A 15,059-nucleotide genomic window follows, 5' to 3' on the forward strand; every position below is an offset into this window, starting at 1 on the left:
TTCTGTACCAGGGACAGGAAACCTAATTCAACGTCAACTGAGAGATTCACAGAGCTATTACTACCAGCAAGTAGAGGAGCACACTAGGTATATTTTTGTATTTATAAATATACTTTTTTAATATATAAAGATCTATAATATAATTTTGTTACTACAAAACCCCCTGTCCTACTGCTACCAAATTCAGCAGCAAAACTTCAGTGGTAGTGGGACTGAGCCCTAAAAGAGCAAGAAATTATTTGCCATCTTTTATGTTTGTGAGCCAAGGAGCTTATAGCAGCCTAGGAGCTGTTTTAGTCTGCTAGGCCTCCCTTTAGGATTCATATTTAACAGTTTAATATGCTTCCTTCTTTAAGATCTCTTCAGGATTTCAAGAACGTTACATTTGTATGTATGCAAATAATATTACTGGACTAACAACAAATGCCCAGCAGTATTTCCCACTCAGTCTTCTCTCCCAACTAAACCTAATTTGGCTCAGATGAAGATAATGGAGGAAAAACAAAAAGTGATATACAGCCAGCATGAAGAAAGAATTGGGCCTACACACTGAGAGCTGTATCAGTTTCTGATTATCACCACCACTCTATCTCCTCATACTGAGGTTCATACTTCTCCCAGTGGAAACAGGGAAAAAACACTTCAACTTGGTATTCCTCTTAGCCTTGTATTATTTCAGTTCTTGACTCAAAAATATATGGTATTGTACTTCAGCAGTAGAATGGGTTCAGACGGATGGTAGGAAAATGCACACGGAACCATCTCAAAAGCCCAGCTGGACACTGGGAGAAACATTAAAAACATGGGGCAGAGAAAAGCGAATCAAACGGGAACCAAGAACTACACAAGAAGACCTGCTGATGGGGAAAAAAAAGAGTTTTAGAGAGACTAACCTTACATTTATTCCCAGACTTATAGTGTATGAAAAAAAACCCCCCACAAATGAAGATAATTGAGAATTACAAAGGAAAAGGGAGAGTAAGAAGAGAGATGAGAGATGACAGGAAGAAACTGAGGTAGTATCTCTAGTACAGGAGGAACAAAGAACATCCACAAGTGACAGCAAAATCCTACAAAAAAAAACTCATTTAGAATGAATAATTTTTTTCAATATATAAATTAGTTTATTTTCATTTAGATATAAAAGTTATAAATACAACCCATGTAAAACAGTATCTGATAAAAGAGCACTGAATGAGTTCATCTGTCCACATAATTTGACTGAGACCCAGAGGCCCCGCCCCTGCTAGGATCATCTGATGTCAACAAACAGCTTGAGGAGCCACTGCTGACAAGCCTAACTGAAAGGGTGAGTAAAGGGATGCTACTGTGGCCTTCTGACCACAGAGCAAATAATGTTGAATTGGAAATTAGCATTCTACCTACAGGTACCCCCAACTAACATAAGGCAGTTTCTTTCACACAGTCCTGGTGAGAAAAAATAATCGGATCGGTAGCAAATTGACTTAGTTTTTGTGGATGGGTAGAGGGAATGCAGAGCCGTCAGCCAAGAACTCAGAAGGGGACCATTGGAAAACTGCCAGGTCTTGTCCCCAGCCTGATGAGCAGGAAGGACACGAAGGCACAAGAGAGATCCATGACTCAAGTTCTCTTCGCCCAACTGCTCTGCTGTCTGACGAGGTCATCCCAAGACAATGGCTCACCAGTCAATGCAGAATGGGCATCCGAGAGAGACGCAAGCTGGAGTTCTCCGCATCGATTCATAATTTACAGTTAAATACAGAGTTTACACATGATTACCATCTTTTTTTCCCCTGGATATATCAGAAAATGTCTTCACAAAGTTTCATTATTTTGAAAAAGCAAGGGATACATACTACTGCAAAGACTCCAGAGACCAAAAGCAATAAATCTGACTCTTTGGAGCATGAAACAGAGTTAGTCTGCTGACAACGACAATATTCAAAGCTGAACACCTATTCTTGTCTCCATTAGAGGGATAGAGTTTTCCAGTATCATCACAAATACGCATAACAGCCATGAAACAGGCAAGATAGTAACTGTTCTCTGCTTCAGTGCACAGCAGACGTGTACACTATAAGGCTCACATGTCAGTGTGCAGCCATTCGCTCCAGTGATCAAGGCCATACGAATCAAGAAGCGTTTCATGCCGTGACCTAAAGTCTCCATATTGTACATCCAGCATTAAAAATGGAACACTGGAAGGACACATTGCAAAGCCCCATGAAACTTACTGATGCCTTTGAAAACACCTGTAATCTCCTTTTGAGGTAACTCGTCCTCATAGTCAGGTTAGAATTATTTACATAAAATCTACTTTAATGTCATGACTTGACATAATCTCACGTTAAAAAATATGAAATCAGTCACCAGCTTGTTCCTATAAATGTAGTGAATTTTACAAGCTGGGCAAATTAAAAAGTATTTCCAACTGATTGAATCTAAACAGTAAGCCAATTGGAACACTGCTTTCCAGGAACAGTACTGTATATTGTTACAATACTACCTTCTGCAGAATTCAATCAGATTCTATCACCTATTCAGTCTCATTTTTCACATGGTTAAGAATGACAGAAACAGCAATGGATATACCACCAACTAAAAGGGAGCATTTGAGATGTGATTGTTCTTTATTTGATAAAAAGACTGTCAAGGGATATGGAGCAATTGGAATAATGAAAGGGAACTGGACTATCAGCCTCAACAGAGAATCATCCCACAGAGCAATAGAAAAGTGTTTTATCAGAGCCAATGTCTTATTCCAGCTTCGTATTTGTCAAACATCACCTGCAGTTGCACAGAGCCATAACTGGAATTCTGTGCCTGACTGTTGTAGCAGGCAGCACAATGCTACACGGGCCAAAAGAGAACACATGCCAATAACTGTCCTCCTTCTTCTGAATTCATCTGATCAGGAACTCTGATCAGATCACTAACATCATCTCCAGGGGCACTGTGGAAGTTCCAAGGTATATGAACACTAAACCATTACTTTTCTAATCCTAGCTGCAAGGGGTTCCAATTAGTGGGCGAAACGCCTTAGGCTGCTCTCATGCAGCATCCATTACAAGGATTCTAAAGGCAGAATCAACATCAACAACAAAAACACCACCCATATTCCTTGCTCTTTCACAATGCATACAGAGACTGCTCAGTCTTGGTACAGTCCCCTAAGATGGTCTGCTGGCAAATACCATAATGCTCTGAGGCCAGGTAACTGCTTTCTAGTAAGCCTGCAGAGGTCTGTCCTCCAGTTCCCTTCCATCCCCAATGTGCTTTTCATTACTCCATCTGAAACTCTTACAACAAGCTGCAGGGATGGGAGCGAGTTCCATGTTTCAAGTCTCTTATTCACAGGCCAATTTACTATCAAAGCTGGAGAGTCCAATAGCAAAGGCCTGAAGAGCACAGAGAGGATAATTATAGTCCAGAGTGAACACATCTTCTGCTACACGACCAAACTGCATCACAATGTAGTCAGCTGGGGAGAAAAGAAAAATTCAGACCCAAACAATTTCACAGTGAAGCAAAAAAAACCAAACCCACAACAAAACCAAACACAAACAAAAAAACCACACGTCTGGCAGTCCCAGATATGTGTGGTTGGTGTATTCATCCTTTCTCACCACAGTGGTCTTGAAATCTGTTCTCTAGAGTGACTGTGTTATTCTAGAGATTACCTTTCTTCTCAGAACCAAAGCTCAAACCACTCTTTTCCTGGGCTGAAGGTGGTACAGTAGTCCTTTTCTTTACCCTCAGGAAGCTTGCATTTCTCCCCTCCTTTGCTGCATCTATGGACAGCAGTCTCTGCACCCACCCCAGAAAAAGGGAGACCTTATAAAATTTTTTTGGCAGCTGAGAAGTCCCCAGTAATCCTGAGCTGAATTCCTCCACCCAGTCTCCCTTCTCCAGCAAGTGTGTCCTATGCTTCCCAAACCTCATGAAATAAATTGGGTTCTCCCTGTTTGAATAAGCCCCGCACACTCTCCACCAGACTCTTACGGTCATTGTCATGGACAATCTGGAAGTTCTTCACTGAGGCCTGAGTGACTCTCCCGTGGAAGTTCAAAACATAGGATTGAGTATCATCGTTCCAGACTGGAGCCTTGTTGTGCAGCTCAATGAGGTTCTCTAGATTTTTGGTTTGCCATTTTGACAGCAGACTCTCACGTTCCTGTTCAGAAGAAAGAAATATATTAATCAGATTTAGAATGTCTCTGCTTTTGAGTACTGCCTCTCTTGCGTGTGTGTGCTCTGTCACTTGAAGGTCATTCCCTGTTTAATGAAACACAATGACAGCACTTAAACTCAGTCCTACTGAAAGTTTCCTGCAAGTATGAGGAAGATACTTTCATACATTCCCAGTCCAAGCATTCCTCTCTACTCAATATGCTATCACCATATTTCCACCCAAACAAAAAAAAAAAAAAAAAAGAGCGAGAGAGAAGGAAGTATGTGTACAGGAAAGGGAGCAATTCACTGGCCACAGATGACTGCCATCCTGCTGGCAGGAATCTTTTCCGAGTCTCAAAGTTTCTCTGATTCTGTTGGATCCAACTTCCATTTCTAACATTCTAAACTTCGAGACAAAAGAAAATAATCTACAATTAACGGCACGGTTCCAGGCCCTGGGGTGCATCAGTAGAAAGTCCAAAGGCTGCAGCGGGCTCTAAGTATGCCCTAAGTAAATGTCATCCTATTGGGTCTAATAAGTGATGCACAATATGAAAAACAGAGAGAAATAAAATCAAAAAAGGTACAAAAAGGAGGTAAAACAGCACATTAAATTTGACAAACAGAATGAATCACAGGGAGTTGCAAATAGTAGTGAGTGAAACACGTGACATAATTTAATTTTAAAAGTTCTGCAACAAATAAAATCCAAATTGAAATAGCGTACGCTAAAACTGACAAGAAAAATAATCCAAACTGAAGTTACTTAATGTGAAAAAATGATCAGAAAACAACCTATTGTGGAGGTCTGACTGATATGGCTACAGTAACTGTTTCAGTATTCTATACAGATATGATAGTGGATTTTTGAGGATAACCTAAATAAAACTTACTGTTCAGTTTAAACTAGTTATTTTACATTTAGATGCCATTTTTTCTCCTTTAAAGTGGGGGCAGGATTGTTTAATTGGAGGCACCACACTACCGAGAAGGAAGACAGAAACAGAGTCAAACCCCTACACTGAAAGCTTTGCCAGCTTTTCAGAAGAGCTTTGTGTTTCAGCCTTGTCCGCTTTCAGCATGCTTGCCTGCTAGCAAAACAGTTGGGAAAACAGGGGAGGAAAATAAAGGCAGGGCCATGGAATCATTACTGTACTGACAGGGGAGATGGCAATATCAACTGAAGGATGATGAATAAATGACCACCTCCAGATACAATTTTCCTGCCCATTCACAAAATTAAGCCTCTTTTCTAGGCTCTCATGACTCTGAATTTCCACTCTTGAAGATTATTTTCTATGACCTCAACAAATACACTCTTGTCCTATTCATATCTATTCACAACATGGCTGCAAATACCATTTTCTAGCTTAAAACACTGATCATGTCTTTCGGTTGGCACCTGCCCTTCCTGCCTCTTGGTCTTCTATCACACCAAACATAAAACCCACACTAAGGGAACTGAACGATTTTGATCATACACCTTAATATATCTTCAGATACACTTCTGTAAGCTTTTAGCTATCATGTCCCCCATACATGTGAGTAATCCTCACTAAATAGTCTACACAAAACTTCATCCTCCTCCTCATCCCACTTTCTCCTCAGATAATCCTCTTTTCTACGATTCCTACAAAGAGAGCATTTTGATCAAAAACATATGTACTCTCTTGCTACTACACCAAAATACCATCTTATCTGTTTATTATCAATCTGTTGTAATTCATGTACTAGCCAAGGATGTAAGCTCCTGGGAGAAGCAAGTTTCTTCTGCGTTCATCCAATTCTCAGCGTAACAGGGTCCCACCCATGAGGAAGGGTTGTAGGTGCAACAGCAACAACATACACTAGCTGTTGCAATAGCTAAGTAAATAATATTTAAGCTGATCAAAGGACAAGTAAGGATACAAACACTATTCAGAAGGCTAAAAAATAGGTAAAAGGCAAGAACAAATTAATCAAAACCTTTAGGCTACGTTGTATTTACTCTCCATGAGACTTGCTAAAGTGCCGAGTATTAACAACCTTGCTCTAAAAACTGTGATTGTCAGTAACGCTCGGACCTCTACAAGAAAGTTTTAACCTCTTTCTCCAATCCGAAACATGACCAAACTCCATAACTCACGTTTCGTGGACGGATTGGAATTCGCTTATTATTCATGTTCATTCCTGGAATGATCACAGACATTTTTCTGGGACCCTTGAATCCTAACACATTGGTTTCCTGAAAGACAAGGAAAGACATTATTTTCAGTAATGAGATACTCCACCTCAAAGAAGGAAAGACAGCAAAACTGAACTTCCATCCACATTTATATTGGATTTGAGAGATTTGCTAGCTACAACTGTAGTAGCAGTTATCTGACTGCAACTGCAATCACAGAGAGTATCTTCCTCTCCCATTTTGAGAACTGTGTTAAAAGACATACATAGTATTACCCAATTTAAAGCACATCTGTTACCCTAATGAAACATTTATAATGAAATTGACAGTTGAACTTGATGATCTTAGAGGTCTTTTTCAACCTTAATGATCCTATGGTTCTATGAAATCAGACAAGTGCAATTTCCAGGCGTAAGTTTTTGCATTTGAGGCAAAAACATGCTAAAAACCTTGCCAGTGAACAAACCTTACGTATGATAAAAGGCAAGTATCTCTGACCTGAGTCTATGTTATCTATATATCACCATTTAGGCTAAAATGTTCCTGAAGAATGGATGACATTCTTCTTTAGGTGCTGTTATTTGTGTTTAAGAGCATACCTACAATTTTCTCCCCAATCATGCTCTTTTATAAATGATTAAGAACAGACCCAGAAGGCAAAGTATTCGGCATCTGTCCGAGCTTCAATCTTAAAACAAGCATTTTCTTCCAGATTATTGCAGGAGACTGCCCCAAGTGGACTGGGTATAAAAAGCAAAGGAAAAAGTCTTGGGATTCCCAAACCTTCCATTTAATAATGTCAACCAAAATCCAAGGCTCCATTTAAAGTGTTCTGTAACAATGTCAGTGATAACCTTTAAAATTCCCAAAGACTAATTAAAAAGCCAGAATCTTTCAGACGTACTGAATTGATCGATAGAAGTGATACAGCTTCTCCTAACATGCTGGTGCATTTTGCAGACAAGACACAGAACAAAGGTCTCTGGCATCGCAACCTCTGTTATTTCACTTCAGAAAATCTAGGGGCACATACGAGAATCAGGGTACTGATTTTATTCATCTATTATCTACAAGAAGTTAATAAAGTTTAAAGTTCAGAAGTCTGAAAAGCTGACTTTCTGTTACCTGCTGTACTCATTTTAACACCTTGCTGTGTACAGTTAGGTAGGGAACTGAAGAATACTGTAAGCAAAGAAAATATCCAGTGACACTTCCATAAACAGGCCAGTACTGGAATTATCGCATCAATTTTTTTCCCAAGTGTCAGTAAGATCAACAGAAAAAAAAAAAAAATATCAAGATCATGCTCCAGTAGGCTAATGCGCCTTTAAATTTCTGCTGCTGTGCCTTTAAATTTCTGCTGCTGTGCTTATGATAAAAGTAAAAATCCTTCCACTTGACTTGGCCATCATTTGTCAAGAGTTTTACTCAAACTTTAGGGCTGGAATATGAAACAATGTGAGGTGAGAACCCTCCATAATTCTAGAGTGGCCACAATGCCTCCTCACTCTGAAGCCTAGACCAAGGTGATCCACAAGACCTGAAGAAGAAAACGTCTTCACGATGGAGCTAGCAAATCACGGTTTCCCCTGGAACCACATCCCTACCAACAATAAGCTGCTACTGAAATAATACCAGCTCCTTCCTATCCACCAAAATGCCTTTAGTTCTGCAAAAAAACCCTCTGCTTCACAGGGTACTCCCAGTTCCTCCTTAGTGTCCACCAGATACCAGCTGGGCAAGAGGCAGTTCATGCTGTGGCTGGCTCCACGTAGAGGATATGCTGGCTGGCCATACGCTGAACGATAAGCCAGGTAAGAAGATCATCAGGGCGTAAGCTTGGGTCTCTCTCCCCCTCCTGGCACTGATTTCTGGTGTGTCGTCGTCCAGTCCCCCCCCAACTTGTAAGAACTTCTGTTTGAGGCCTCTGCCCTTTGCTGTAACTGGTTGAAATTGGTCACTTGGTTCCAAAAATTAAGTGGGAGAGGCTGCCGGGCAGCATGATTTTGTAAGCCCTCTTTCCTCAGTAACAACGCAACAAAAAAGGAAGGGGCAAAAGGGGAGAGGCAATACTTACATAACAAATGGCTGCAAGCTCCTGCCTCGTATGAGCCTTTTCCACAAGATCTTGTGCTTTGAGTGGGCTAAATCCACGGTTATAGACTGTAAATTTAGTTCCCATGAGGTTTGACCTAATGTCAGGTTATGGAAAGACAGAGAAAGAGAGAAGCATCAGTGGAAAGTTTTGTCATCTGCTGAAGGTATCTGTACAGCGCAATAAAACACACATCTCCTGCAATCTGAATCTTCCTATCGCCAGCTCACTGAGGAGCTTCCACAAAGTGGCTGTGGTGAACTAAGCCTGTAACCTATCCTGGAACAGCATCAAGCCAGCATTCCTTCTCTGAATTGCCACGGCCAACGGTAATGCTTAAAAAAAGTTGCCAACCCAGATGAATACGGATCACATTAAGCAGGACAATGTGAGTTCCTTCTCTCTGCATTGATACCGGATTGCTATTCATCGCCCTAACTCCACCAAAATCAAAAATCCAGTCTCCCCCGTCTGTAGTTTTCATCTGTGGTTCTCACCTGAGTTTTCCAATGTAGCTTTCCCCTCCTCGGGATAAATCAGTTGGGTCAACTGATATGAGGTAATTGGATGTTTTGCTCTTTTTTCGTTTTCTCCCTGCAAGAAGGAATGTCTGGAAATACAAAACTTTGATCAAGACTGGAGCTTTGTAAGAATGCAGAGGCACTGCTATCCAAACTGTTCTCTCTCCATTTCCCACATCCTTTGCCCCTTTTTGTTCTGTGCTGTCATTATTACTGTCTCCACAGTTTTGATCCCTTCCACAAGTGCACACCTTGAAATCCGGTCCCTCCAGTCAGCTCACTCAGCAGTCTAGATTTAATTTAACTGTCCTTTCTAGTTTTCCTTCCTTTTCTTCTGGAGCAGCTCAGTTGCCCTGCTCTTCTTTATCCTTGACATTTTTATACATTTTTAATTTCATCTTTCACTGTATTATGGCTTTTAAACCTGCCAATTCCCTCCTTAGCGCCTTGGCCAAACATAAGCTGTCCTCATCTGCATGCTGGCTCTCCTCAGCTTCTGGCTTCTTACCAGAAGCCTTCCATTAAACCAAAAATATTCTGTGGCAGGAGTACAATAGCAAAGATACCGTGTGCTGCTTCCAATACCTTTCTGTTGTCATCCCTTTCCAGATGCATGTAGTAAGTAGGGAAGAGGCCCCTGTCCATTCCCTTCTTATCTCTAGTGATTCGACACTTGACTGTAACACCACGGGGTGCAGGGCGTAATGCAAAATCCTCCAGGTTCTCGACTTCTCCCAGCTGTGCATCTGGCTGAGTGGATGGACTACAGGAAGCACCTGTTTCCTGTGGGAAGAACCAACATATTAGCAAATTAATATCAGATCAGAGGCTCTGGTATTCCCCAAGAAAAGAAAGGTCTGTTGAAACAGAAGATCTCATGCCTCAAGAAGATATTTGGGAAAGGGAAGTTAAATGAGAGACCACCTGTGTTTCTCTGAGGAGTGGCTGAAGACTTTTACTCTGAGGAAAGACTAGCCCTCCAAGGGGAGGGGAGAAAAAGTACCCATTAACCAGAGATGACCGAATTGCTAGGAAGGGGAAAATAGGATGAGACATTGTAAACATCCTAAGCAAAGTGCCTCTCTTCTATTAGAACTTCAAACACTCAGTGGGAAATAGGCAGCATGATAAGCTGGACTGATGGATGCTGCAATAAGACAGGTTGGGATTTTTGTAACTGAAATGGGCACTGAGATTATGTTGGTTCAAAATAGTAGCAGAAACAGAGTAAGCTGACGGTGGAACCATCTCAACTAAATGCTGAAGAACCTTAGAACAATGTGTAGAGTCAGGATGCGAGTTATGGTCACCAAAGGAAGGCTAACAGAAATCTGGTTATTTGATGGTCATTAAAGTAATTTTTTCTGAGAGGTAGCTGAATTCTGTGGATTGTAGGACCCTGGAGATTCTTCTCTTACTGGGCCCTGGAGATGAGGTTGCTGTTTTATCCCCATTCCCAGGTACGGCCAGTAGGAAGTCTGAGTGAATACACACAGACACACACACACAGACTTCAAGTGCACTAGTGGCTGTCACCCCTCCCTGCCTCCAGCACCCCCCACCCAGTATCTGCAGCAGCTGGCACCCATAGCCCAGTCTCCCAAGCAGCTAACACCCAGCCCTCTTTTACTATTCACCCACTAGTGTAGCACAACATACACACAGTCACTTCACAGATTCACAAGGGTCTTCTGAATAGTAGCACAGACTTCTAAGGCTGTCCCGCATCCACGCCCAAACCCTGTGCCCTTTATCTGGTCACTAGCTCAGACCCTGGGTCTTCCTGGTGCTAATCTCTTCCAAGTCACTGGCTAGGCCACCATACAGTTTGTCAGCATATATATGTACGTACGTATGTATCTCTCTCACACACATACAAGAACACGTTCACACAGGAAATAGTCAGAAATGGAGTTTTAGAAGATGGTAGGACATGCTGCAGCAATCACACACAAGGCTTGTCCAGACAAGCAGAATGTCTTGCAGCTGTTCACATGCATCTGGTGCCTTTTACCCCCTTTACTCCCTATTTTCCCATGCTTATCACTCCCTGATCCACCCTGACCCCTTTCTTTTCCCTTCCCCTAAACACTGTCAAAAAGTTTGGACCAATTCCAGAATTCTCTGTTCCATCCCTATATTCTGTTACCCCTTGCATCCCACAATAAATGCTATAAACCTCCAGGCAGTGATCCCCCTTAAGTCTGCATGGCATTTCAGAGTTTCTCTGAGTCATCTCGGTGGATGTTACACCAGAGACAATGGCCTAATCTGTCTCCTTTGAGGGTCACAGCAGTGGCTGATCCATTGTGTTCCCATCTTCACTGATTAGGCTACTGGGGTTCCTCCACCCACCGTTGTTCCTTTGATCATTACTAGGTCTTTGTGTTTAACTCAGCAGCCCTTCAGTCAGATAACCTGACAATCATGACCCTTTCTCTGCCTTCAGGGATTAACATACTAGCTACTGTAGTTGCAACTACTATATTTTAACCCAGTGCTCAAGCGGTTAGTACTAAAACCAAGCGTGTGCCCAGCCCTTAACAGAAACGGATTTCAAGACACTTACTGCAAAAGATTTCTCGCTGGTTGCAGAGCTAGGCCTCTCGGATTCAGGCGAATGAGATGCTGGTGTCTTACTAGCTTCTTCCTCTTCTGTGTCCTCCTCATCAAAATTCAAACTGCCTGAAATGCCTGTCAGAATACAGGATCAAGCATGTAACCTCTGAAAGGAGGTGTCATGAGTTCAGGGCATCACTAATTCATATATGACGCTTGCATAGCTATCCTGCTCTTGTTCTTTTAATTCATTTTCTGTTGTTTCAACTGCTAATTTTCCTCATGTGCTATACTGCTTCCTGAGCCTTGTAATTCAAACCCCTAAGTGACATTTTGCAACTGTGCAGATGATTAAGCAGTTGTCAGGCTTTTATTGATACACATTTTACACGATGTTACATGATGTAACATATCGCTTAGTATATGCTGTCATCGAGTTAATTTTGCCTATTTTCATGAAAAAAAGCCCTCCATGTCTTAAGGACAAGAAAAGGAAATCCAGATCAATACGCTGACACCTATCCTGTAAGTTGGACTCTATACAGTTTACATCTTTTACCATTTCTCCTTTGTCTTACACACGCTGAAATGGAGTATGATAATTTTTCAGTAAGAGCTCCTCAGTAGCACTAACTCAGGTCTCATGAATACTACTAATGCTTTGATTTACAAAACGGAAGCACAGACTGAGTAGTTCCAGGACTTATTTATTTAATCTTAACCTAAACACAGTTATGTAGAGATGACTGTGGCTATGTAACTAAAACAACTCTAAAAAAAGACATTTATAAAGAGTTTCCGTACACATCACTGTTTGGTGTTCCCTTCCACTTGGAACTGCATCATTTTGTTCTGTAATTCCATTCTTTAATTTGGCTGTAGAATGGAAAAGCACATAAAGCACTATAGAAAATGAACGCACTCAGCCTGCTAAGCTGAATTATTTTCTGAGAGCCAATATTATAACACTGCTCCAGCATGGCACTGGATAGAAGGGGCACTGCTGGAAGTTCTTTGTGTCAGATGAAAAACGTAGTCTTAACAACCTGTCAGTAAACTTCTCAAAGCACATTTGGAAAGAGGAAAGGCGTTAACCCTAGTACTCTGGCCAATTTCAGAATTCACTGTTTATGTTCTACCTCCACTGATTTCCCCTGAAGTTTCTGGATATTCTCTCCTGCTTCCTTTCCTAACTCATGTGTCACGTTGCTATCCATGCGTAAGCAGCTGTTGCATCTGACAACTGAATGGAAGTATTTCTACATATGGTAGTACCTCAACAGATAAAGTGTACTGGAAACATTCTGGGAGACAGGCTTTACAAAATAAAAACAAGCTGTGTACCGTATTAAACACTAGCCATTATTTTGTGCAAGGTCTTAGGCTGCATGCAACAAAAAAGGTTTCCTGTGGTACTGGCAGCAACATAAGATACTTGGCAGACAGCAATGGACACTCCACTGGGAAACTACTCAATGGGATATAACTATTGAATATAAAACTCTAAAACTGTCGATTGTGACAGCCTCTGACTCAGGAACAACACCTTTCCTGTTAAATTACGGCATTTACTGGCTATAGAGGGTTCTGCTGTTGTGAAAATATTCATGCATCATATCCAGATATAATGTATCTGGAATAAAAATACCCTGAACTTTTGCAAAAAGTATAGAATTTTGTCACCAGCTTCCTTGGAAAGGCCAGAAATTATACAGCACATTGATAAATCTTTAAAACATAACTGGTACATTCCAATTAATATCAGAAGAAGGGACTGCAGCTCTGCATTTCTACATGCTGCAGAATCTACTAGGTCTGTATCTAAAAGTAATATCCTACAGACACTTGTTTCATGATTCCTCATATTTTTTAGTTTTTTTGATGCTACTGAAAAAAATTACTACAAGTAGAAGTGCCCTGAAAAAGACCTTTGCCCATTATCAATGCATACCTCGTTTCTGTAAGATTTCTTGCAGATCTGGCTTGCCTGCTGTGTCTGTTACAGCCTCTCCATCATTTTCCTCATCTGTACTGTCTTCTGTTTTGGAAGATCTAACAGAAAGAGTTTGGAGCTTGGTCCCCAAATTTTGCACTTCAGACTTCAGGAAAGCTGCTGGTCCATCTATGCCTGCAGGCCAAAATGAAACAGAATGCTAAAGTCTATTTTTTATGTCTAAAGACACATCCCAGGATGGTTCTTTTCATCTTCCCTTGCTCAAGCATCCCTTTGAAGGAGAATCATAGAATGGTTTGAGTTGGAAGGGACCTTATAGATCATCTAGTTCCAACACCCCTGCCATGGGCAGGGACACCTTCCACTAGACCAGGTTGGTCAAAGCCCCGTCCAACCTGGCCTTGAACACTTTCAGGGAGGGGGCATCCACAGCTTCTCTGGACAACCTGTGCCAGTGTTTAATCACCCTCATTGTAAAGAATTTCTTCCTTATATCCAGTCTAAATCTACCCTCTTTCAGTTTAAAGCCATTACCCCTTGTCCTTTCACCACATGCCCTTGTAAAAAGTTCCTCTCCGGCTTTCTTGTAGGCCCCCTTCAGCTACTGGAAGGCTGCAGTAAGGTTTCCCCGGAGCTTTCTCTTCTCCACGCTGAACAGTCCCAACTCTCTCAGCCTGTCCTCACAGGAGAGGTGCTCCCGCCCTCTGATCATCTTTGTGGCCCTCCTCTGGACTCACTCCAACAGGTCCATGTCCTTCTTATGTTGGGTGCTCCAAGCTGAACGCAGGAATCCAAGTGTGGTCTCACAGAGCAGAGTGGAGGGGCAGAATCACCTTCCTCAGCCTGCTGGCCACGCTTCTCTTGATGCAGCCCAGGACACAGTTGGCTTTCTGGGCTGTGAGCACACACTGCCAGGTCATGTTGAGTTTCTCATCAACCAGCACCCTCAAGTCCTTCTCCTCAGGGCTGCTCTCAATCCATTCTCTGCCCAGCCTGTATTTGTGCTTGGGAGTGCTCCAACCCATGTGCAGAACCTTGCACTTGGCCTTGTTGAATTTAATGAGGTTCGCACAGGCCCACTTCTCAAGCCTGTCAAGCTCCCTCTGGATGACATCCCTTCCCTCTGGCACGTCGACTGCACCACACAGCTTGGTGATGTCGGCAGTCTTGCTGAGGGTGCACTTAATCCTACTGTCCATGTCGCTGACAAAGATGTTAAACAGCGCCAGTCCCAGTACTGACCCTTAAGGAACACCACTTGTCACTGCTCTCCATTTGGACATCGAGTCATTGACCACAACTCTTTGAGTGTGACCATCCAGCCAATTCCTAACTCACTGAATGGTCCATCCATCCAATCCAAGTCTCTCCAATTTAGAGATGTAAACATCTCTAGACGTACTGACGTATAGTTGTTCAACTTTTGTCAGGAGACTTGGAAAGAATCGGGCCTGACTCTGGTACAGACCGCCTATTACTTTAAACATATCAGGCATCAGTTTCTCCATTCATAAATATAGTTATTGTATCTACTTTTTTACAAGGGCTTAAGCAATTAAAATAAGTTGCATTTGTCATGCATACTGATATCATTCAATTTATTTATGGGCA

At 41.9% G+C, this 15,059-nt stretch overlaps 1 protein-coding gene across 2 annotated transcripts in view; it reads right to left on the reverse strand.

Moving 5' to 3' along the window:
- Positions 1–1,164: 1,164 nt before the first annotated feature.
- TULP3 (TUB like protein 3) overlaps positions 1,165–15,059 on the reverse strand; it is a 33,702-nt gene continuing 19,807 nt past the window's right edge. For both annotated transcript variants that reach the window (XM_075440995.1, XM_075441005.1), the window contains exons 4-11: positions 13,446–13,622; positions 11,505–11,629; positions 9,521–9,718; positions 8,912–9,024; positions 8,397–8,511; positions 6,281–6,379; positions 3,985–4,156; positions 1,165–3,463 (exon numbers count right to left, since the gene is read on the reverse strand). In XM_075440995.1, the coding sequence (XP_075297110.1) occupies positions 3,330–3,463; positions 3,985–4,156; positions 6,281–6,379; positions 8,397–8,511; positions 8,912–9,024; positions 9,521–9,718; positions 11,505–11,629; positions 13,446–13,622 (1,133 nt within the window). In that variant the 3' untranslated portion in view covers positions 1,165–3,329. The remainder of the gene's footprint in view (positions 3,464–3,984; positions 4,157–6,280; positions 6,380–8,396; positions 8,512–8,911; positions 9,025–9,520; positions 9,719–11,504; positions 11,630–13,445; positions 13,623–15,059) is intronic.

This window comes from Opisthocomus hoazin, chromosome 1 (genome assembly GCF_030867145.1).
Source record: "Opisthocomus hoazin isolate bOpiHoa1 chromosome 1, bOpiHoa1.hap1, whole genome shotgun sequence".
In the NCBI taxonomy this organism is placed as follows: Eukaryota; Metazoa; Chordata; class Aves; order Opisthocomiformes; family Opisthocomidae; genus Opisthocomus; species Opisthocomus hoazin.